At 40.1% G+C, this 27,262-nt stretch overlaps 1 protein-coding gene across 1 annotated transcript in view; it reads right to left on the bottom strand.

Annotated features, from left to right (window-relative positions):
• LOC109070294 (netrin receptor DCC-like) overlaps window positions 1–26,994 on the bottom strand; it is a 182,850-nt gene extending 155,856 nt beyond the window's left edge. Inside the window, 1 exon segment of the mRNA XM_042723345.1 lies at window positions 26,801–26,994. Within this exon segment, the coding sequence (XP_042579279.1) occupies window positions 26,801–26,891 (91 nt within the window). The 5' untranslated portion in view covers window positions 26,892–26,994.
• Window positions 26,995–27,262: the final 268 nt, after the last annotated feature.

The following is a 27,262-nucleotide window of genomic DNA, read 5'->3' on the forward strand; positions in this document are numbered from 1 at the left end:
GTTTCAGGGGGAAATGCGGCGGACGCATTAATAAGATGTTAGCGCCGCACTTTCACCCCATCGGGGGTTTAACCTTCAAGCGCGGGATTAGACCCGTCTCTCCGCAGCACCAAGAAAAACACGCCGGGTAGACCTCCCTCAAACACCAGCAACCCAAAACTTTTAGGTTCTTGGGAAAGAATTTTTTGGGTTTTCTTTCCAATTTGGGGGATGTACAAAAATTTTCGTGTCTTTACAGCCTGATTCACATCTCTGTGGTGATTCTTTTTACGTGAACTGTCAGTTTCTTTTTTAAAATGATTTTGGGCATAAAATAAAAGGCAAACAAAAGTTAGTTTCCCCGATACCTATTTATTAAAAAATATTTTTAAAATTAATAAATCACTAATTTTTTTTTGTTTTTTTTGGGGTAAAATAAGAGGAGCATATTGCATGCAAAAAAAAAAAGAATTAGAATTCAAATTTTTGAAGTTTAAAAAAAAACAGTTTTTTCAAATGTTATACTTTTTTTTGTTTTTTTTTTGCAATTTTTTTTTACCTTAAGCACAATTTTAAATTTTTTGAATTTCGTAATGAGAATGCTTTTTTTTCTTTAAGAATGTATACACTGCAAAATAATTATACTGAACATTGGGTTATTTGTTTAAGAAAAAAATGAAAATGAAAATTTTCATCTCATTAAATCCTTTAAATCTAAAAAAATGCCCCTTTTTGAAGATTATTGGGTTTTTTTTTGCTTTTTGGATAAAAGCGTCTGCTTAATATTTAAAAGTAAATGTTTTTTAAAAACCCTTTCGCTGTGTCCTGTTTTTTCAAATTGGCCTTTCTGTTTTTTTTGCAATATTTTCTAAAATTTCTAGCAATTTCGGAGGACCAGTGCGTCCAACTGGTCCGTACACGATACATCGTGGACTCGACACCCGAACTCTTCAGATGAAGCAGTGAAGAGGGTGAAACTGTGTGGGAACGAAGCGGGTAGGGGATGGAGACACGCTCAAATGGCCTTGCCCTTTCCACCTCAGCGCTTCCCAAAAAATTGAGGGGTGTCAAAAGACGGGCTGTTTGGCAGACGAGGGTTTTGGGGCCCTCTGGTATTTTGGGGCAGGTTGGACGTGGGGAAAATCAGTCTCTTGCACGGCGAGGCAACCCCGGGCTTTGACTCGGGCAGAACACCCACGGTTCCAATCAACGCGTGACCCTTTAGACGAACCTGCATCATCTCGCTCCATCTCTCCTCGTCGCTTCTGTATTTAGTGACCCTCATTTAGCCGGTTCGAGACAATCGGCCCCCATAACAAAACCCCGTGATTTTGTTTAATCTACAAATTTTTTAATTAAAACCAAACTCTGTTTTAAAAAGCCTTTAAATTTTGTTTAAATACTAGTCAAAAATTTGGGAAACTAACATCCTTAAAAAGCTATAAATTTAAAGGCTCCTTAGTCAAATGGTAGAGCATGGTTCAAGCAAGGGTTGGGGTTCGATTTCCCCCGGGGAAACTGATATTTAAAAATTTATGCCTAACACTGTAATCGCTTTTGGGCAAAAACGCTGCAAAGCTAATTTAAAAAAAATCTCTTTGCTCCCCAAGGCTGCATTTTTTTGATTAAAAAAAATCAGTAAAAATTTGTGAATATTTTTACAGTTTAAAAAAAATCTGTTTCTATGCGAAAATCTGTTAATAATCAGAAATGTTTCTTGAGCAGCAAATCATCATATTAGAATGATTTCTGAAGATCATGTGACACTGAAGACTGCAGTAATGATGCTGAAAATACAGCTGCGCATCACAGAAATAAATTACAGTTTAACAGAGATTCACATAGAAAACAGCTGAAATGCATCACAATAAGAATGTCACTTTTTGACCTGCATTTTTGATCCAAGATAAATGGCAGCTGAGATACGCGTATTAAAGAAAGGAAAAAGAAGTAAATCTGTGCACTTTATTCGAGTGGTTTTGAGAGCAGTAATAGGTGAGTCCCCCACATCTTCACCGGCCCGGGCTGGATATCTAAGAAGCATACCTTTTAAACAGCTGAGGTCCGGATCCTCGGAGTGAGAGCGCGAGTGCGACGGTCGCTGACCGACGGACTGGGTCTGTCGAGAGCTGATGAACAGACAGGCCATTATGAAACGCAACGATCCGCCGGATGATTGCTAAGGCCTCCTGGACAGCTTCATTTGGCTGTTTTCATGAACCACCAGGACCTGAGGAAAGCGGAGGCCTTTTCCAAAAATCACGTTTTTGGCAGTGGCTTTCCATCTCTCTGAAGCCACTAGTTACCGAGAGGGGCCAGTTTTTGGAGGTTTTCAGCACCTCTGAAACACCAGATCACATTAACTTTGGAGAGCCTCTCCGATTTTCAACTCACAAAGACCTCAGCGTTTGATCACACGAGATAGAGCACTTTATGTTGATTACAGTTAATTCGCATGTCCATCCGTGCAGGCCTGTTATTGGTACTGTCTGAATCCAGATCCCCTTCTGAACTCGGTCTTCTCTCAATGCGACGATTCGCACAGACCTGCAGAATGCTGATCCGGCACATTCACCCAAAATAACTCCTGCTTTAGCAGAGAGAAAGTATTTATAGAGCACAAACTGACTCCCAGAACAGCACTCAGACACCACATCGCCAACAATAAGAAACAGGCAACATGACCAAATACTATACCACAATGGGACAGGCATTTTCAGATCACACGAACAGTTACAAAGTTATTTTTTTGTGATTGGAAATTATAACCTAAAATATACCTGCAGCTAGGACAAGCCTAATGTCTATTTATGGCTAAAACCTTGTGAATTAAAGGAATAGTTTCACCCCCAAAACATTGGTTCAATCCCTTATGTTCGTTTTATGAACATAAGATAGTTCTTAAAAGATTGTCTGTGTTTTTTGTCTACATACACAAATGAAAGGTCAATGGGGTCCAATAACTATCACTAGCATGCCCATGTTTCTTTAAAAATCACAGGTTTGAAATGGCATCGATTAGAAGAATGTAAATGTGATGCAGAATTGCAGATGTTGTTTGGGTAACTGAATTCCTTCCTGCATTTGGAAAACTACCAACTGAGGCGCCATTTCCAGAAATCACACAAAAAGGCCTTGATTCATGGTTTGTTGGAACTTATAACCTAAAAATCATACTGCAAAAGTAGCAGTCCTAGTCTTTCGTGCGGCTAAAGCCAGATAATTCAGAGGGATAAGATTTTTCACTGAAAGCTCAAGATCACAAAAACACACATCTTCTTTTTATTGTTTACTCACCCCTCAATCGTTCAATCATCAAACAAAGAAGATATTGGCGAGAAAACATATGGTCGTTTATTGTCCTATTACAATAAAAGTCAATTGGGGTACAAAATGAATGCTGGTTCCCAATTTTCTACCTTCAAAGTATCTTCCTTCTTCTGATTCACAGCAGTCGGAAAGAAAGAGCAATGCAGGTTTTTAATGGGCATGTTGATTTTTAAGGTGAAACTAATGTCCCCTCAAATAAATAATTAATGACCCAATAGGAGCTCATTTTTTAAAAAGCATCATACAGACAGATCATGAATAAATACGAATAATTCTTAAGAAATTGAACACCAAAAAATATAAGACAAAGGCAATGGGCGGGGTTTTTGTTTTAAATTTTTAAGTTAATTTTATTTTTTTTTTTGGCTAAGCGTTAAATTAAGGGATAGTTTGGATGACAGAATATATACTTTTTGGACTGATAAATCCTTTATAAGGTCCCTCTCGTTTGATTTATTTTTTTTGCTTTATATAAAACTTGATGGGAGCACAAAAAAGCAAAACATCCCTAGATTTTTGCTTGTATTAGAAGAATTAGTGTAAAAACAGAAAGTATTACATTCACACATAGCCTATTCAAAACTCAAACTTTGTTGTCAAATTTCCCTTTTGGCACATGCCAGTATACAGAAGAGTGAAGTGTTGTTTAGCTCATCAGGTGCCAAACTAAAAATTTTGTTTCACTTGGACAGAACCAGGAATTAAAACATAAGAGGCTCACGCAACATTAAACATAACAAGGGCAAAGAAGTGTTGAAAGTGAGAGGCAGAATCGTTAAGACCTGAGTGTTTAGAAGTGTTAAGAATACCAGTGCTAGTACACAATTGAGGAACTTAATAATGATCATTTTGCACAGAGTGCTCCCTAAAACTAACTTGGAAGTGTCCTTCAAAAAAAACTAAAGACTCAGAAAGTCCAATAATATTGGAGAACAGACTCTATAATAATGCACAACCATCAATGAAAAGGAAGCCAAAATAAAAAAAAAACTCAATATCAATACCCATTTCTATTTCTTACCAGGTAGCACCAGGCTGTAGCCCCAAACTAGATCAAATCAGCACCAACACGGTGTGTATATATTTCATCTACAAGCGCTCCAGTGCAAACAAAATGCCATCCCAGGCGAGCGTGATGGGATAATTCAGGTCAATGAGCTTGAAGTGGACGTGACTCCAGGGAACCAATGGCTTCATTGCCATACTACTGCATTGTTTAAAGCAGAGGCGAGGCTCTATCCTGCGTGGATGAATGACTCCTCTCATATCATTTTGTGCGGGAAGACTGGATAATGTGAACCCTAATAGGCAGCGCTCCAGGTAGGCTCGAGCGCGACGCGGCAGCATCCCGGAGAGAGTGGTTCGGCCGTGAATCCATACGGTGCTTCAATCAGCTTGGCTCAATCGCCATGCAACCATTGTATTTCGGAGGCGACTGGGCCATGAGCCCAGACAGCTATGGCATCTGTATCGCCCAACGTCGCCGCTTTCTCTCCTTTCCCAATCTATTAGTGCCCCATGCGGCCCCTGAGGCTCAGTGGTGACGTGCGGCCGCACATCCATGTCAAATCTATTCATCAACAAATAGCAAGGTCAATAATCCCTGGTCTCAAAGTGTGTGAGTTATCCTCGCGGGAGCTTTCTCAATACGCCTCTGCTTATTTTTAATCATCGAAGTTGCCCTATCTTCTTTTCAGCGTACAGTACGCAGCAGTACTACATGATCTGAGCTAAAACTAGGTCCTGCAGCGTTTGTGAATATCAGACCATAATACCTCTCCGTCAAACACTGGGAGGCACAAAACCAATTTTCTGATCTGATTTTCCTGTGTATTTATTTCAGGACTTAAATATTCCAGTGATCTTAAAGGGAGTTAAAGAGGAATACAGAAATAAGTACAGTTTAACTCTTAATTGCCTGCCGGTAGCAAATTCCAGAAATGTTCCCTGAGGCCTACTGAGGGTGAAGACAAGCAACTGCCAGATAATCAGAATAAGAACAGAAGAAGCGCAGCATCTAAAAACATCAGGACAAACATAGCCTAGTCAAAGGTGAGAAATACTACCGAAATCTGAAGAAAAATGTGCCTGGTTTAAAACATTTAAACTGTCCACTTCCTGGAATATAACTCACAAAACATCTCAATAATGAAATTCTACCACAGAACCGATGTAGAGCCTGTGTAGCATTGCCTTCTGCTCTCTCATCTGTCCTTTGTTCAATATAGCACCGTCAATTCAGTTCTCTCTTGGAGGTGACGTAGGATGTGGCACAGCGATAACTGTAAACGGACTAAAGCGTCAACCGTGCTAACACCGGCAAAACAGCACTACCCGTCCACTCATGGCCTGATGAAACTATTGTACAATATCTCTCAAGGAGCAGAATACGGAATTTAGAAAGTATCGTGTATCTTTGTTTATCTAGTGTGAACACGTAGTGTAAGTATGGGTGGCCAATTACTTTCCCTGGTGCTCACCGTTTTGTATACAAAATTAACTATCTTTTTTGTTTTCTTTTTCAAACACTCCGCGCACCGTGCCAGTGGTCAGTACACCACACCTGCCACTCGCCCAAGAGCTTAACTTCTCAAATAAACAATTTTGCTGATGTCATGTAGCTGACTCGCGCCTATAAACTTATACACTATGCTGAATTCAGCTTGTTAACCCTGTTACACTGTCTCACCTTATCGTTCAACAAATGAATAGGAATGTCATCCTATCCCAAGGTAATTTGGATCCCTAACTTGTCTTTGTGTATAGAAGGGTTGGTTCTGATCGCGTTTTCTAAGGCATGACCTGTGTCGGTTTTTCTGATTAAGATGGAGCCGGGGTGTCAGTCAGCTCTTTTCTGATTGATTATTGGATTGGTTGGGGCTCCTGCTCGAAACGGCCGTCATTTCCATCGCCTCCTCGTTACCAGACGCCTGCCGCTTCATCTTCAGAGGAATATGCAAGCAGAACAGCTCCTCTCTCTCTTTGTGCACAACACATCTTTGTGAAGACAGCTGCGCTGACGGGTCCAGATGGTGCGGCAGGGTCTGGGAACAGAGGGAGATGATTTTAAGTGGCACGGGCGGCATAAAAATGGCTTTCGTGATTCCATGCAAGAGCAATAAACCACATCCGTTTGAATGTCATAGCGGCCCGGCCCCGCGCTCCTCCCGCCCCCGTCGGATCTTTCTTTCTCTGGTGTGCCTGCGCAGGTGTAACGAGCTCTGTAGCCGAGGACCGCCGCCCGACAAAATGCAAAATGAACCGCAGCCCTGCGATTGGTCCCACAAGCCACTGTTTCACATTCTCGGAAAGCGTCCATTCTCTGAAGCGCACACTCCCCATACGGCAGAGCCGGAGCCACAGGGCCAGAATGCTTTTCTAGACTGATCCACAAGAGCGGTGTTTTTAAATCACCCTCTCTGCTGCTGGACAAAGGTGAACCGCTGACAAACACACCACACAGCCCCACACACACACACACACACACCCACACCCACACACAACACCACCCCAAAAACACACACATCCACACACTCACACACACACACACATCACACCTCTCACACACACACCCCATTTCACTCACACACAACAACTACACACACACACCCACACCCGTCACACAACGTCCCCACCCACACCACACCCCACACACCCAACACATCCATCCACAGACACTCACACACACACACACACACACCCACCCACTCACGTCCCCACCCGACACCCAACAGGCCCTCCCACCCCACTCACCCACACACACACACACAGCCCCCCATCCCCACACACACCGCCTCACACCCCACCCACACAACTCCACACAGTTGTTGGCCCCCCCCCCCACGCGGCCCACACTCCCCCCGGCAAACAAGATCCCCACAGACACAAACACACACCCACACTCGCGTCCCCCCACCCCCCCACTCACACTCTCTCTCACCCAGGTACACCCACACTCAACCTCACACTCAAAACCCACACGGGCGGACACACCAAACACGCACACACCACACACAACACACCCACATCCACACAATCACACACACCACACACTCACGGCACACACACACACAAACGACACATACTTACACACACTTTTTCACACACATACACACAACAACACACAACCACACACACACCCAAGACACACACACACACCCACAACTCCCACACCACACACAACAACACACACCACCCACACACACCACACACACACACACACACACACACACTAGCTCACAGAGTAGACACACAACACACACACCACACATACTCACAGAGTTAGCAAAGCAAGTTAAGCTTGTTAAGCGCCTGTCGTTTAGACTTTCCCTCCAGCTGTATTAGCACTGGTAAATTGCCAGATTTCATTTATCCGAGACGGAATCCCCAAAATGGGGTGGGGCCCCACCGCTCAGGGACCAGTTACGTTTATGTCATATACTGGCATATGAGGAGCGCTTTGATATCCTGCCAATCCTATTAAACTCGCCGGAAGGGAATGGAAAGCGATGTTTTAAAACAGGATTAAGACGGAGATCAAGAAGTTTCCATCACCGATGCGAACCCTCGACGAAGCTGAAGTAGCGGAACGACGAGTGCTGTGAGCATCAGCCGTGTCAGTTCAGCTGTATTATAGTTGGACACAAAGACCAGTCATAAGGGTGCAGTTTTATTGCAAGAATAGGCACATATATGTTGTCTGGAGACACAGTAGCTATCTTTGAAAATCATGGGCATCTGAGGGAGCAAAAAATCGACCTGTTTGCGTCGGAGTATACTGAAGTGTGATCAGAGACGCTTTCCCGCAGTTCACACACACTGAAGTTCTTAGCAATGCATATTCCTAATCAACACTTCCGTTTTCTATATTTCGGTAGCCAATTTTCTAAATAGCTTCAGGGAAACATGATCGTTCTTTATAGCTCTAATGATTTTTTGTCATAAAGAGAGAAATGTATAAATTGTGCACCCATACACTGTATTGTTGTCTATTGCCTACAAATATTACCTGGCGTATATCACACTTCTCCCAGAATGTCATATACAGCAGCGCGCGTGTGTGAAAACAGAGATGAGTGCACCTACTGGCTTCCAGTGCATAATATTCACCCCCCTGCAGAATCCAGTTTTTTCATCAGATGAGCTGAGTCACAAAATGTGCAGTTCAATTTTACATACCTTAGGATTACCCTGTCTGTGAATATAAACCACTCAAACAGACGTCTGTGTAAAACTGAAATCTGCATGTTGGGCGTGTGTCAGTTTCGCTCGTCTGTACTGCTAACAATAATCCATTTACTACAACACAGAACAAACTCAAAGTTTCTTCATTTACAACCCGCCAAAAATAAAAGTTTGGTTTAACTAGAAGAAATTATGACATAAATATATTACTATTGTACAGCAATATGCCTTATTTGATTAACACTGTTTTTGATTAAAAAAAATAAAATAAAATGTATTAAACAATTAATCGAGATTAAAAAAATAAATAAAAATTAAACGGATAACACAGAATTTCTAAAAAAAAAAAAAAAAACATTCTTACAGGCCAAACCAACATACAGCCCCCTATATCATTTATTATAAAAAAAAGTGTTAATAATCGTTAATTAATAAATTGTTAAACAGTTTTTGGTGAATTCAATTTATTAAGGACATGCTGTTTAATTAGTTGAAATCAAATGAAACCATCAAACAGGAAAACATTGTAATAACAAAACAATATATGAATAAAAAAATTAAACTTTGGGGAAAATAACCATTTTTAAATTAGGCCCTAAAAACTGAAATTTTTGTTAAACATGATTTTTAATTAATTTCTGGTTTCTAAACATACACAAACTACCAAACGTTGTTATATGAGTTTACTCGGCGGCCACATATAATCATTGCTGTTAATAGTGTTCACTGTCTGTTTGATTATGACGTCATTATCTAACAGCAGGATTTTTTACTGTACATTTCTGCCAAAGTCACCACTGATAAGCTACTTACTTATATATAATGTAGAAACTTTAGAAATAGACAACTTTACTTTTCTGTAAAGCTAGCGGTCTGCTTTGCAACGATTTGCTTCACCTGCAGTCATCATGAGCTTCGCTCGTCCCAGCTCTGAAGGTCCAGCCCACTACACATCATAACACTAGACAGTCGTCCTGTACGCACCTCGTTTATGAAAAACCGTCCCAGAGCTGCGCGCCAGCTGCAGATGGAGATATTATATCAAATATAATTGGCCATAACAGAAGAAAAATATACAGGTTGAGGAACGCCGTGCAGAGAATTTAACTGCATGATTCAGCTCTTTTCCAAACGCTTTCTGTGGAGTTTAAAGCTGATCTCCTGCTCTGAGATATCACATATGATCATCTGATCGTCCGTGTCTCAAACATCATGTTCACAGGGGGACGTCTATGTGTGGGTCAAAACATCTCAGTGTTTGAGGAGGACCTGACTGAAACTCAGCATTATGTTGAAATGCTTTTAAACAGATGCAAGAAAGAAAAGATCAATCGCAATTTTAGCCCGCAAATCAAAAAAAGACCAATTGGAGTTCAGTACGCAAATATCACAGCTCCCTCGTTTACGTTTCTAATGAGCTTGTGGCTTTGATCTACAAAATTATCTTCAAGAAACTATTAATAGAGTCGTTAACGTGAACATGAAGCGCTTGGAGCTCAATATTAATTCATTAGAGGAATAAGAAGTGAACCATCGCAGAACACAAACAGCGTAAATCACCAGCGGTCTGCATTAACCGTAACTAACCTAAAGAAAGAGAAAACTAAAAACAAAGACTTGAAATAAAACTAAATTATTATTATTAAATAACCCTGATCAGTATCAAAAAAGAACGAGATTTGAAGTACAAGAAACACTTGAAATACAAATAATAATATAAATAAAGCATGTCTTCTTATTACAGTTCTGCAGACGACCACAGATGATTCCCACAAACTAATAATAATTCACACTGCAGATGTTTCATATACAGTGGTTTCTCTCACCTTGGGTCTTTCGAAACCTAATTTACACCTCCGTGTTCAAGGCGAGGACGTGTGACAGACACAAAGCATCATGGGAACTGAGTGTTTGTCCTTTTATCTCACACAGAACACAAGCCGTCGGAGTTCAGGAAGAAGACTCACAAAACACATCCCAGATCGATGATGCCTGTATCATCACACACACACACACACACACACACAACACACACACACACACCACACACAACAAACGCGCACACGTGCACACACACACACACACACACACCACTCTTTCTCTCTCTTTCACACACACACACACACACACACACACACTCTAAATCAAACTCTCTCTCACACACACAACACATACACACACACTCACCACACACACACACACACACACACTCTTTCTCTCTCTTTAACCTCACACACACACACACACTCTTCTCTCGCTCTCTCTCTCTCTCTCTCTCTCCTCTACACACCCAACACAGCACACACACACACCCGTCACACACACACACACCCACACACTCCTCTCTCTCTCTCTCTCACACACACACACACACACACGACACACTGCTCTTTCCTCACCACACACACACACCCACACTCGCACACCATACACACCAACCAACACACACACTCTCTCTCTCTCTCTCTCTCTCACACACCACACAAAAACACAAATGCACACACACACACACACACACACACACACATCAGTGTGTGACCTTCACGCTCCACAGAGGAGCTGCAATATCCCCACATCATTCCTGCTCTGAGACACCAAACACTCTCCACTCGATGAAGAACTCGACTCCTTCATTACAGCTGTGCGGCTCGTGAAGCATCACACGAGATGAACCTCACCAAACCAGACGCCGAGTCCAGACCTGCAGACGCCGCTCGATGTGAACCGAATCAGATCAGCGCTGAGCGATTCTTCATCCGCAGCATCACGAATCAAACGCTGCTGTGATTCTGATTCATATGTATCATGGTGATACTCTTATATAGTTCCCTCAGTTATTTCAGTATCATGGGGGATACTGTTATAATAGTTTTTTTTGTATTTTGAATTAGAAAATGCTAGATGTTATTGCACTGGACTAAAACCTACTGACTTGGACAACTTCACAAAAATTACTAACTAACTAAACTTTCTCTACTTTTTTGGGGGGATTTTCCCAATCTTGTTACACCAGTGCTGTTCCGGTTCAAAAATGAGCAGCCTACAAACAATTGCTTTGTAATCTCTATCCTGCTGTATCATTGGGATTGATCGCACGCCTCACTGTTCAGAGTTTTCATGCACCTCAGTTTTTTGGGTGAAAAAGCATTATTTGCAGATAATTTTTGGAGTAAAACCTGCATGAGCTGAGGTGCAAAAAAGAAACACAAAACCTGTGCTAACTGAAATCGATCGATATACTCCTGTATCGAGTCGTATCATAGAATTATTTGAGGTATCTACAAATATCGCATCACTGGCTATGAGAATCAGTATTGTATCGTATTGTGACGAACCCTTCGATTTACACCCCGATCAAAAAGCATATTTTCAGTGTTAAAAATGCTTTACAGATGGGACATTTTCCCAGAATTATAATTCAGTAAAATCTATTCTTGTCATCCCTGTTTCATCTTCACAGTCATCAAGAGGACAGTCATCAGAGCTGGATTCTCTCTCACAAATCCGCACAGCAAATGTGACCCAGTCTCTTCTTCTTCATCCTAAACATTCAGGCTTCATCCCGTCCTTTATCCAGAGCTCCATTCTTCCCTAAACATGAGAAGTAATCTGCTCCAAACTAAGAGCCGTGAGGCTTTAACAGAAGCAGAGTTATTCTGTGTCACGACACACTTTCAGTCTAATGCTCACGCAACTCAACTCAACTCTATTCGTGTTTCAGCATCTGATGAAGAGTAAACCGCAAATCTCTCTCGCCACTGTGTGTCGATCCTGTTTCTTAATGAGTCGAATAAACATGCTTTGATTTTGACTTTTTTATGCAGCGTAAACTCATAGATTGAACCATAATAATAAATCAATACTTCACCCAAAACTTCCATTAGTGACTATTATTTAACAAAGACAGAATCAGACCACTCTGTGTATTTTAAGCAGCACTGTCATCAAGAACACTACTGTAAATGACAAACACATTTACTGACTCTTAATGCGTTATTTCAGATATAAAACACAGAGGCTTCACCACAAGCTGCAAACAATCAGCAGAGCCCTGATCAGTGCTCGGAGTAACCACACTAACACACTACACACACGAGCAAACAAGCACACTGCAAACTAAAACCATAAAAAAATGAAATAAAGTAAACAAAAAAAAAAATGAAATATACATAAAAAATATTATTATAGTTAACTAAAACTAAAACCATAAAAAAATGAAATAAAGTAAACTAGAAGCGTAATGAAATATATAGAAAAAAGTGTTTGTTTCCTGTCTGTTTACAGTATTTTCTGATCTCTGGAGTGATATAAAGAGAAATCCATAATCCCTTCTGGAAAAACCTTTAAATCGTATATGACAACAAAATCAAACACGAATTATGGACCTGGCTTTAACCCAAAAAACAAAAAGTATGCAAATCAGTTAATTAGTGCATCATTTACATATTTAAACAGAACATTTCAGAAACCTTGTGATACCAAAAACGTTTGCAATTCTGATTGTAATGGATGAACTGGGGAAGCATGGGGATATATCTGTTAAAACCTCTACCCAGTGTTCACCTGCGGGGTCTCGAATGATTCGAAGGAGAGTCTGTGACGCTGAGGTTTAGTGACGGTCTGCTCTGGACTTTCTCCATCAGATCATCACCTCGACATCCGTGCACTTCACTCATCCCGGGCTTTGTGTTTGGAAACGGCGCTCTCTTAAAGCAGGATTTATCATCCTAGCCTTTGGAAAACGTATGGGCTTGATCCCGAATCACGGAGCGGTGACCCCAAAAGCTCATATCCAGGGCTTAAAGCCGCTGTGTTTGAGAGGCCATTCCACCCATAAATCCCACCGGCTCAGGCCTGATTCATTAAGGTATTGTTGAGGTTAAAGACTCTGAAATGAATTTTCTGAGAGCGGCGGGAAATAAAGGCCAGAAGAATTGGAAGTGAGCTCCGAGCGTAACGGCCTGACAGCACCGGATGACAAATAAAGCTGACTGCGTTTCCAACAAGCCACTGAATTAACCCAAACCAGAGCCGCCCTCGCTCCTTCACACACTCACCAGGGTGATGATGAAGATGATGATGATGATGATGATGATGGATTCACGTTCCTCCTCCTGCAGGCGAGTCATTATTCCTGCAGAATGACGTTACGCTCCACATTCAGGATTACTTTACATGAAACACAATCATATCTGAAAGCGAGACGAGCTTTGGACTAGCAGGGGCTGGTTCATTCTGGTACTGTACTGAATGACAGTTATTGATAAGCACAGTTAAAAGAAATAAACGAAGAATGAGAGCAGAACTATGATTTTAGCATTGATAAGTGTTGATTTGAACTGAATGATGGCGCTGTCATCTTCTATAGAGCTGCTTTACAGCTGAAATGATGCTGTAATTTTCCTGCTTATTACAGTAAAGCTGCTTTGCAACAATCTGTATTGTATAAAGTGCTCTAGACATGAACCTGAGATTTGATTTGATCTGTTTATAAGCATGCGTATTCGTATTTTTGACCGCTGTTTCCTCAAGAGTCTCAAAGCAAGTAGAGCAGATTGTGGTTTGTTTTAATAAAAGAGATGGTTGTGCTCTCTGTGTCAGAAACGATCTGAAGGACTGGCCATCAAACTCAGCGATGCGTTACATGTAAATGGTTTCCTGGATGAAAATGCACAAATCAATCATTCTGCGTTCCACAGCGAGGATCGCTCTGGCTGGAGGAGATGAAGTGAAGCACGTTTGAGTTCCTGCATTCCCTGGGAATCGAACCCGCAGCATCAGCGCCAGGAAACCAGTGAACTCATACAAGTGCATGTGCAAACATATGTGCTAATATACATCCTGCCAAAATAAAAGATTGATGGTTTGACATTTCAAAATGAAGAAGAAGTCATTAATATTATTATTGTAATTTTAAGCTCTCTCTCTCTCTCTCTCTCTCTCTCTCTCTCTCTCTCTCTCTCTCTCTTATATATATATATACTGTATAATCATTATTATAATTGTACTTAAGTATTTATTACAAGAGTGTGTGTGTGTGTGTGTGTGTGTGTATATGTATATATATAATCATTATTATAATTATTTTTTTTTTTACTTTACAGTGAATTATGAAAATAGTATATTTTTTATTAATAGTCTATTTTTTTATTTACAACTTCTCCTAAATTTATTTTTTTACAGTGAATTTTTGAAATAGCAATTTTGTTTAATATTTGTATTTAATAAATAATAATACAAATTAATATTATTATATTATTTTACAGTCATATTGACATAATCAATTATGCAGCTCGACTAACAATCACAGTCGTAATTTTTATCAGAAAAATAGCAATTAGATCATTTTCCCAAATCATGCCGTTCTATTACAATAACAACTGCACTACTGTAAAAAATTGGTCTTGTCATGTGACTCCTCCTAGAACTGCAGTGAATTTCCTAACTTTGTGCTGTGTGATTCTACAGACTTTAAATGCAGGAGAAGCAGCAGCCAAATATCAATAAGCCTAAACAAACACATCAGGCTCCTGCAGACCTTCAGCTCAAGCTGCCGCTGCTCAGGCTTTACTCAAACCTCCCACAAACTCTATTCTGTCCTCCAATTCCCAGTAAATGGAGGGAACACAGGAGAGACGTGGGCTGCGGGTAGCGCACTCTTTGTTTCACCGCGCTGCAGATGGTCGTTCTGGCATCAGAGAGACGGAGCTGAAGACCAGATCCATCCAAATCCTGCGTGTGTGTGTGTGTGTGTGTGTGTGTGGAGAGAGAGAGAGGAGAGAGAGTCGGTGAAGACGCTGTGAGAAGCTCCTGCATCCGTTTGCGGTCGAGGTGCATCTCAGCAGCCAAAGCAACACACACAACGCTGCCATCAGCATGCGGCCCCCATGTGCATGAGTTATTAAAGGCCAGACTCCATCAGGGGCCCGACACGCACGGGACCAGCGTCTCCATGCCACCTGACTCCTCTGTATTAGATTGCATGGCAGGAGGCGCGCAGTGAATGGAGGAGGACGGATCGCCACATGAAATAAAAGATGGGAGCAGATGTCTGTTCCCGCGTCATCCATCTCTCTCTCTGTCTGTCTGTCTGTCTTGAAGTGTTTCAGCACGCCTCCCTTGTGGGTATATTATATCAGTGAAAAACTGTTATATCAGTGCAAAAAACTATTTTACCAATGCAAAAAAACAAAAACAAACAAACAAGAAACTATTATCAATGCAAAACAGAGTTATAATCAATGCAAAATACTATTATGAAACACGAAAACCCTTATCAAAATGTATTGAAAAAACTATTTTCAATGCAAAAAAAATACAATTATATCAAAGCAAAAAACAAAAAAACAAAATCATAATGCAAAAAAAGAACACAATTATATACCAATGCAAAAACCTATCAGTGAAAAAACAAACTATATCTGCAAAAATGAATCAATTGAAAAAAAATATTTTCAATGCAGAAAACAAGTTTACTATTGTAAGATTTCAATGCAAAAAAACTACAATTATTCATATCAAAGCAAAAAAAAAATAAAAATAACACAATGTGATGAAAAAATAACAATTATAACAATGCAAAAACCTATCAATTAAAAAAAACAACTATATCTGCAAAAATGAATCAATTGAAAAAAAAATTCAATGCAAAAAAAATTACCATTGCAAAAAATGTATAAATGCTAAAAAAATTCAAACTATTTTCAATGCAATACACAATTATATTGATGCAAAAAAAAAAAAAACTATTAGCAATGTAAAAAACTAAATCTAGTATATCAATGCAAAAAAAGTATAAATGCAAAAACTATTTTTAACACAATACACAATTATATAAATACAACAAACTATTAGCAATGTCAAAAAAAAAAACTAAATATAATTGATTAAAAAAAATGTATATTTTCAATATAAAAAAAGTGATTCTGAATGTTTACTTTAGGTTTTTTGAGCATACATTGTGCACTGTATTATCTGTAGTTTTGTCAGGACCAACATCAAAACAAAGATGACTGACAGTAGCATACAATTTGGACTGGCACTATGGTTCTGTTCTGGGCAAGAACTCCCCAGGGTGAACAGAACCCACATAACTGTACTGCAGATATCGTTAAAGTTCAATAATTTAATGTACACATTTTAGAATTCGTCTGATTCAAAGGAGAACCAGAAGGCTGAATCCTGACTGACAAAGGAGATATTTGACAATAAGGAGACAAACAACTAAACAAAACCAAATAATACACATAAATCAATTCTTATAAAAACATAACATACAAATATATATTAATATAATGACACATTGACTAACGTGACCTGCCAGAACTAACACTTACGCTTGATTTGATTTAGTTTAGTAATAACATAACAGACAAGTATTTTGGACTGAAAGCTTCTGAAAGGACACACAACTGAATTGATTTATAACTTCATTAGACTGAGAGTGAAACACTTGAGCCCTCATCAGATACTGCATTCATCTGTTAATTACTTCAGCACTCCATCCTATCCCGACAGCAAAATAAGCTTCATCTGCCGTAACGTTAACCGCGGCCCATATGCTCGCTGCTCTTTCATCTGTAACCCCGCCCGGCTTTGTCCTTCTGTCGCGGTGTTAAAACAGAGGGGCTCCTGGGAATCAGCGCTCACAGTGTGGCCTCTTTATGTGGCGACACGAGCGTGGCTCAGTAATGACCCCGTGCCGAGAGCGAAGAGACGCCCGCCGAGCTCCAGCACAGCTCTCTGTGTTTGCAGAGCACTCAGGCCAATTAGATTTACCGTAGTAGCATTAACTGCACCATGGTATTGTGTCAGAAAGGTGGGGGATTTGTGTCGAATTTTGTTGTATTATTAATGTAGACATGTATAGAAGGAGGAGTAATGGAATATAATTACAGTGTTTTTGTGATTAAGCTTTAGTGTTTGTGCATTTATACTAAATGTATTTAGTCTACTGTTTTTTCATACAAATACCTAAAAACCATATTACATTTTTACCATGGTTTTGGTAGTTGCACGGCCAGTGAGATCTCTGCTCTCCAGCAGCGCTGATTAAAGAGGAGGACGCAGCGACGCTCCATTAGTGTAACTCACATTCAACACATCACCAGCTGAATGCAAATGGGCCCAGACGCCCTTGTAGAAGCAAAGACACACAGTGCATCCTCACGGTGATGTTCAACGGCCTGTTTGGGAGAAAAAACTGCATCTCGACAGTTGTAGCATTTTGGCATGAGCTGAACGCTAATAAATACTGTGAAACCACAGCACTGGCGTGTTCTCGTATTATAAACGGGCTCAAAGCATCACTTCAGGGCTGAAAATTGCATGAGAAGGTGGGCCACAAATTACATTGCATGCATTTCACTCCAATTCCAGCCAGCGTTCTGCCCGCTTTAGTGATTCTTCACTTGATGTTATACTTGTCAACAGGCGGCAATAGAGACGGTTATTCCTGAATTTGACAGTATTAATTTCTCGCTGTGGTAAAATTAACCTGCTGCACCTCATCGTATCTTCATCAGGCCGGTGACATTAGTGAAGCGAGAGGACAAGACTGCTGCTCAACGCTTTCATGATGGATAGAAGACCGGAATATCCTGCTGAACATCCCATCTGAGTCCCGCAGAAGAAAGATCATGCAGGGATGCAACGGTGAGGAAGTAACTTACCCACCGATTCATCAACTTCTGACAGTATCGATATTATCCATTACATACTGTACATAGATCAGATGTTCATCAAAGATGCTCAGGATCTGGAGTGCTTATTTACGAAAACAAAACAAACAATAAAACAAAGACAAACTCACTGGTATTAAACATTGAAAGAGGATGCTTTTGAATGGGAGCTTATTTCTGCCAGAAGGTTAGATAATTCATAGTTATGAGACGAAACATTTTAATTATTAATTAAAATGTCATAATTATGACATACTAAGTCGTAACTATGAGATAAAAGTCAAAATGATGACAAAAAGTTGAAATTGAGAAACTAAGTCACATTTATGAGATAATTCTGAATTCTCAGTCTCATAACTGTCATAATGTTTGACTTTATATCTCATAGTTTACTTTTTGTCATAATTCTGATTTATCTCAAAATATGATGACTTTGTCATAATTTAGATTCTTTAATCTCTAGTTGATTTTTTTGTCATAATTTAAACTTTTTATACCCATAATTATGACTTTATCATTATTTCAACTTTTAAAGTCATAATATTAACTTAATATCTCATAACTGATGTTTTGACTTTATCTGATAATTATGAATTAGTAATTCATAATTGTGGCTTTTTATCTCATAATTATGACTTTATGAATCAGTTCTGACTTTTTATCTCATACTTGACTTTTTATGTCATAATTTTGACTTAGTATGTCAACTTTTACTTTTTTATCTCATCCTTGACTGTTTATGCCATAATTTTGACTTTATCACACAACTGTCTTTTTATGTCACAATTTTGACTTAGTATGTCATAGTTCAACATTTTATCTCATAATTATGACTTTTTATGTCACAATTTTGACTTAGTATGTCACAAAGCTGAATTGTAGCATCTGTTATCCAACTAAACGAAAAGGAGTTTTTATTTCCATAAAAAAGGCTGGTGGGTGGGTGAGTAATGTAATGAGTAACACGATGACCAGAGCAAGCCTGATAGCTCTGCAGGAGAAAATTTTAATGACAAAATGTTATTTGGGCTGAATTCGTCCATTAATGCAGATGAGATGAACAAAAGCCTTGAGAAACACAGAGAGAAACACACACGGCAGCAGGTCAGAAGCGACACACACACACACACACACACACACACACACACACACACTCTCATAAAGCCACTTCACAGTCAGTCACACTCATGACAATTAAAGCACACACACACACAGCTGATGGCGGGCCAAGTGTGGACAGATGGGTCCAATTGTGATGGAAATGAAGAGTGACCCTTTGAACACGCGGCTCTTTTGAGGACGAGATGTCATCAGCTCGTCTTTTATTTCAGCAGCGGTTTGTTTTTCATCCTCTCATCTCGCACAGATCTGGTCAGAGTGATACAGCTCATGCAGAATCTTAATCTGTCATCAGATAGCAGCAGATTATGTTGTAGAATGAGCACTGAGTGTGTCGAGTCACGGATACGATAAACGCTGGATTCCTACGCTACACAATACTGTCACTACACATTTGGTTTCGCATCTAAAATCCAGCAGAGCCATCTGAATGCGAGATTTATGTTCTTCATTGGCTTTTTTAATCCAGTCCAGAGCTCTGGGGAATGTTCAGTGTTTATTATTCATCCGCTTGAATCATAACCAGAAAGAACAGTTTTTTAAAGCAACGCTAGAATTCATTGCTGTTCAAGCTCAGCTCCTCTAGAGCTCGTGCTGTAATCATTGACTGTGATTTGAGGGAAGAATCAGATCCTTCTGAGGTTTGGATCACACTGCAAACACCAACATCATGGGTTTGATTCCCAGCGAATGCACGAACTTCTCACATCCGACAGAAGCTTTAATCCAAAGCAACTTATATTGCATTGAAAGCATACATTTACTGCAAAGAAATGAACTCGTGTCTTTTGGATACATCCACAGTTTGAAATGAAATGCATTATGTGTACAATAAAAACATTTACATTGAACCAATGAAGTGTGAAATTGAAAGCAACAACATTTTTACATTAATCATAGAGTTTTAAAATCACAAAGTCCAGCCATTGATCATGAACATTAATTAAATTAAAAATTAAAAAAAATAAAACTCAAAAAAAACACTATAAAATATCAAATCAACATAATAATCATAAAACAAAATAATTTTCAAAAAAAAAAAACATAAAACAAAATAAAAAGGAGTGGAACCAGTGACCTGGGTGTTGCCCAAAACACATTACTACTCTGCAGGAATACATGTGTGCTGGTTACAATACAAAATACATAAACGCTAGAAACACTTAGAAGATATCTGACATCAGCAAGAGTCAAACACAATACAGAGACAAGTGATTTTATACCACAGTTACACTTTATATCACATTATATTTACTAAAAAAAGAAAAGAAAAAAAAACTTTATACATGAAATAACCATGTGTTAATGTAAATTTTTGCATTTATTTATTTGTATTTATATATAGCTTTTGGTGAAAGTCCCCCTTCTGTCCCCCCATTCATTCATTCATCTTTAATAATTAAAATGACATTTTTGTTTTGAAAAATATTGTTTTCATGCCCTGAAATGGCTTGAATGTAACACTACACCCACACCTCATTTAGTATATGTGGATTCATGAATATGCAAATGAGCCCCGCCTCCAGCTCAGATACCTGCTGCTTTCTTTCCCTCGGGTGACTGAAGTATAAACGCTACACAACAACGCTGGATTAATTCAGCCGTATATGTTTGCTCTCATGTACAAACTGCTCAGCGATGCTGCTGACTCATGAATTTGCACATGCTTTGTATTTAAGCATATTAGAAAACAGCAGAAAAACACCGTTAAAAGCTTGATTTTCACCATTTTTAATATTCTATGGAGCATCTGAATACGGCAGAATGAGCTGTAGAGGTTTACGTGTATATGTAATGCGTTATGATTCTCATAAACTAAAGGAACATAATTATTGAACAACAGTGACCTTCCTAACAGCCTTTTATTGATTTATTATCATCATGAAGCAAACATTCATCTCTATTAATATAAACTCAATTTCTTGTTTCTAAGCTGCAAATATAAATGAATTAACAATCATGATCATGGTTGAAAACTCTATGAATGTTTTTCAAAAACAAAAGAAAACCAAAGCAATCTAATTACTGATATTCGCTAATTCATGATTTATATATTAAATAACCAGGTTTAATGTTTATTTTAGTTTATTTATAATCAGAGTTTTCTTAAAATTCAACAGAGCATCTGGATACAGACAAATGAGCTGTAGAGGTCGACACATATTTATGATCATTCTCGTAAACCATATGGAACATAATTAGAGAAAAACGCTGACCTTCCAACGCATTCATTCATCTCTATTAATATAAACTCATTCTCTTGTTCATAATCTGCCTTTCTAAGTTACAAAGAGTCTTTCATATCAATGCTTTTTCAATGCCAAACTAATTAATAGCTGGACTTGTGTGATTATGAACACTCTTCTGGATAAATAAAGCAAACCCTCGCTGCTTTCAATCTTACACTCCAGTGGCTGAGCATGAATGTGTTTTTATTGTGAAAATAGACTCGTTGCATGTGCAGGTAGGTTATTCTTGACTGAAGATTCATTCCTTTGCATTGAAGTGTGCAGATGTGTGGAAAATACATTTCTTTACAGACTTATCATCAAACTCCAGCGTCAGACTAAATTAATAATTATTACAGTCACGTGTCATGATTATTAAACGCTCCGGCTCTTTTATTTACTACTTTCACTTCATGACAGAGAACGACGGGTGGTTTGTGTTTCTTGAAAACACACATCATCTTAAATATGATCTAAAGAAAATGAGTGAAAGAAGCAAGTGTTCAGTGTGTGTGTGTGTGTGTGTGTGTGTGTGTGTGTGTGGCTGGAGTCCCGTCTGTGTTTGTATGGAAGCAGTCATCCATCTGTTTGTCTGATGTGTGAATAACCGCTCTGAGATCGGCCGTCCTTCACGCAGCAGAGCAGACGTGAATCAGACACAGATCTGCTTTGGTCACGCTCACACCGATGCACAGAAACTCAAATAAACACAGAAACGCTTGGAAACCAGGTTGATGCTTCTCTCTGAGATTTACAGAATCTCTCGGTTCAGCTGAAGACATACAAACACAGACATGATGATCTGATCCATTACTGGCTCAATACTAACCATCATCAGCACACGACATAAATCACAAAAAAAATCAGTTTTATGAGTGCACCATAATTCAAATCTTTAGGATCCACACGACTTTACATTTTAAATGCATCAGTACATCCAAACTGTATGACAATGACACCCAGGCAAAAAAAAACACACACAGGCAAACGTCTCGTTCAGCACATGTACAGATCGAGATATGAAAGTACAACATCCGGAATAATAGAAGTGTGCTGTAGTAGAAAGATGAAATGAAAGTGAATCTGAGGCTCATGGGGGACTGATGTGTGTGTGTGAATGTAAAGGGCCGACGCTCTCTGTAAGATCACATTAATTCACTAATTAAGGCTTTAATTAAGAAGGCTTTTCCTCCAGCTTTCAGAGAAATGTATTTTCTCCAGCAGCCGACTTAAAGTAGGACAAACGCTCTTTAACCACCGGCAAACATTAATCACAGCAGAGACGCCCGTCTTTACATGTGATGAGTTATTCATCGAGTCGCTCGAGCAAAACACACTCCATCTGACACACACACACACACTCAAGAGTATTACAACAGAATATCTGAATCTCAAGAGTCACCTCGAGAGATTCCTAATCACAGTTTGAAGGCTGTTTCAATCGCTCACTCAAATGACCAGGATGTCCCTCGTGTTGCTCAAACCTGCTGGACCTTCTTCTGTGGAACAAAGACGAAGATGTCTTAAATAATGCTGAGGACTAAACAACACTGCATGGACAAAAACCACGTAAAACATCTTGACTGATATCAGCGTTTACTGGAAAAACAATGTCTCTGTTACTGCATCAACCTAAAAATGGCTTAATATCATTAAATTAGCTATATTTCTAATTGAACATCCATGTCCAGACATGATCATAAACAAACACACTCTTGCTGGTGTGAGACTGTATATGTTCCACATTAAACATACTTCAATACTTCACACATATCTGTTTTACAAAGAGCTAGGATTCATGATCAGAACCATAAAACACAACCTAATCAGAGAGAGTAAACGCTAATTACATTAATCTGATGTTTTCTATAAATATAAGGTTGGAAACATTGGAAATCTACTCATTCTGTTACATATTTCGACTACAGAGGTTTACAGAAGCACAGAGCAATGTGAAAATAGTGCATTCACAATCAAACTCAAGCATCACTCATGTTTAAATCACTATCAGCACACGAGAGAATCCAGGATTGCACACACAGAACCAGAGCGTGTGAGGGTCTGCGGTGCATCACTGACCCTGGAGCAGCGTTTAACCCTCACATCTGTGCGTTTCTGACGCTCTTACTGAATTAATTGAGCACTTACGGAGATTATTGATGCACAAAAGCATTTGGACCGCGCCGAAGAGTCTCCCGTCATGCAGCATCACAGGAGGAAAAGTGTAATTATTAATTCACAGCATGATTAGCTGTTGAGCTCAAGAGCTCTCGAGAGGAGTTATGAAAATGACAAGCGCAGCACGCCATCTCTGACTGACACGAGGACTTTAAACCTCAGATAAACACTGCAACACTGCGGTTACGTTTGAGCTTAAAGCTGGAGTCTCACCGAACCGTCAACACTGAATGGAGAGAAACCAACAACTCTGGAACGCTATTAAGCATATTAGATCAAGTCTCACAATGCAAATAAACTTCTCAGTTATCTGTCAGATTAATTTCAGTGCTCAGTGATGGGATGATTGACAGCTGTCCGTCATCTACTGCATGTGATTCTGCAGCTGAGCTTCAAACGAGTCTCTAATCAAACAGTGCTTCAGAGATGATTCAAAGACTGACTGAGCTCAAAGGATCAGCGGAAACATGTTTCTGTTAGTGAATATTATCCTGTGTGTTCGCGTCCCGTTTCACAACTGTACGCTTGAGCAGCATCCCTTACACAAACACAAACCCTCAGAAAACCACAACCACATCATTCACACAGCATCCCTGACACCAGCTCCAATGCTCAGATAACCACTGCCAGAATTAACACTCAAGTATAAAACGGATAGCTCCAGTCCTTGATTCTGATTGGTTGAGCCGCGTTCGAAGCTGCTGTGTATTACTCTATAAACACACACCTCTTCGTTTCTGTTGTTGCTCGGCAACCACTTTGTTGCAACCACAACCGTTTCTGAGGAACTACATTGTTTGGCGGAAGAATAATGTTTTTATTAATATCATTACATTTTATTTGCTCTGTTTTATTTTGTGAAACCTTGCTACTGTACGTATATGGAACAACCGTTTTATAAAAGCAATAAGCCCCGTGAAGCTGTGGTTTACAGTGAATTTATAACAGCCAATGGGGTTTTGGGCACTCTGTTCCACGTTGTGCCTAACAACGCCCCTTACCTGTTATAAATTCACTGTCTTGTTGCTTTAATAACCAGCGCTGGCCGACAGGTCCGAGACGTGTTTGTGATTCCAGTCGCCTGCTTCACCTGATTGAAGAGAAATTCACAACTATCGAGTCCAGACTTCAGAAGTAGCTCAGCGCCGGTGTAATACCTGAACACAGATCGATCCACAAACAAAAGCATGGAATTGGAAACAAAGAGAGATAAAGGGACTGAGCTAAAGCAGCGAGAGCGTGCAGACACCTGCTGCAGAACCGAGCCGATGAGGAGAATGTGTCTGATGTATTAAGAATGATTCCTCTGACAAACACGGAGCGATGCTTCATCGATGAACACACACCTGGAGCTTCAGACTCACCCGCGTGATCAGCAGAAGACCAGAAGAGCACCTGTGCATTGCTTCATGGGACATTAAAAGTCAAGACTGGAAATCTACTACAAAAACCATTCTACACATACACTGATGATGTGGAGAAACACCTGATGGTTCATTAAGACACTCAATGATTTTCCAGAGGACACAACAGATATTTCTCTCTTCCAGAGGGGTTTGATTCAATTTAAAGTGCGGGATATGCCACCCGTTTGCTGTACGACATTCATTCAGATCCATATGGCGAACTTGACTTCAGCACCTGCTGAGCGCCTGACAGAGACACAGACACATCTGTTTCCAATTGAGATGTTTGCAGAAAATTAACAATCAGTGTAAAAACCAAAACAACTAAAATACAATAAAACATCAGCATAAATACACAACAAATTCCTCAAAGAAACCAGCTGGATTTCTAGATCAGCATAAATGCATAAGTTTTTGAAATGATCCAAAGTTTGCATGTTTTCCATGATGGTGAAACACATGATTATTCTGAGGAACAGACTCAGTCTGTTTTTTTTTTTGTTTGTTTTTTTTTTTACAGTGGTGAACCATTTTTGGTTCCCGAAATAACCTTTCAGTGCATTTCTTAAAGAACCTTTTTTTTTCTTAGTTTTAATAATCTGAAGAACCTTTTCCAGTACAAAATAAAGCTTCTTTATTGGTATTGATTCTCCACGAAGAACCTCTAACATCTATTAGGCTAAATCTAAAAATAGTCCATAAAGCACTATGCCATTGGAGATCAAATCAGATAATCAAATGAACTAACGAATCTGACAGAAAACAAGATTTGTGATTCAACTTTCAAGCAATGCATCCTTCTTTTAATCTCTATTCGAGGCTTTATTGCTCTGAACACTCTGGAGCTTTGCATAAGAATCTCGTGTTGCTGCCACCTGATGCTGCGAATAAAAGCGTCGGATAGATGCGCGTCAAAATGCTGAATGAGTAAATGTAAATAAATCTAGCTGTTTATCCTACTATACATATGCAAATCTTTACATGAATGGCAGCAAACAACGAGCTCGTGGTGCACGGCTGTGGAGTACCGTGGTGAAACACTGCTCCTCTGCTGGCGTCACCAGTAAATACAGCAGCTCAATGGAGAGGCGCAGGGGTTCGTGCTGAACCTCCAGAACGCATCCAGAACATTCCCTCTGCTCTGCTTTACACCTAATGCAGCTTCACAGCAGAATATACGAGCTACATACAACAAACACAATCCTACACCGCGCGTCCCGCAGCAGTGACGCATCGATCAGGACGCGCGTCACGGATCAATAACCCGCACCAGTATCACCTGCCTGACAGCTACACAAACAGGCATCATGGCATCATAATAATGACGAGTTTCACCGATGAAAATACCACCTGACGTCATGAAATAGAACTTTACGACATATTACAGCGATGACAGAAACGCAACAAGATGCTCCGATAGAGTGAATACTGCGTGCGTGCGTGCGTGCGTGTGTGTGTGTGTGTGTGTTTGAGTCTCTCCATCAAGCTGCAGCAGCACATTCACATTTACACAACGAGACACTGAGGAAAATCCAACTTAAAACCAGCTGTGGCCAACCAGTAACCAGTAAGCAAGCGTTCCGCAGCGCGCTCGCGTTCAGCCGGGCTCCTGCGAGGAAAATCCAACTTATCCATCCATCCATAAAGTGCGTAAAACCAGCCCTTGAGCGTGAGCAAAGAGTAAAGAACGACTCACCTTGCGATTTGGAGACACCGGTGAGAACATGCAGCCCGATGAGGAGTGCGTAAAGTCTGCTCCGGTGAATATCTCCAGTGACGCAGCCCATGATGGTCAAAATCACTGCAAAATCCGCTATTAATCAATCAATCAATCCGCGCGATTGAGGATCCGGCGCTCCTTGAATGGAAACGATCAGCGCGAGCGTTACCGAGCCGTTAAACAGCGCGATCTCCATCCTCGATCCCGGTCGTGACGCACGCGGCGGTTCCTCTGACTGACTGACGCGCCGCGCCACTCGCTCTGTGTGCGCGATGAGTTGACGACGCGACTTCATTGATCTGAAGAGGGAGGAACGAAAACCCGGCACAGAGTCCGTCTGGAACCGGATGCATCTGCCATCTGCGCGCCCGCGCACAATAGAGACTCACACCGAGCGCGTGTGTGCGCGGAACAAATGGCACGAATCGATTGCGGTTT

The sequence above is a fragment of the Cyprinus carpio genome, chromosome B5, assembly GCF_018340385.1.
Source record: "Cyprinus carpio isolate SPL01 chromosome B5, ASM1834038v1, whole genome shotgun sequence".
Classification (NCBI taxonomy): Eukaryota; Metazoa; Chordata; class Actinopteri; order Cypriniformes; family Cyprinidae; genus Cyprinus; species Cyprinus carpio.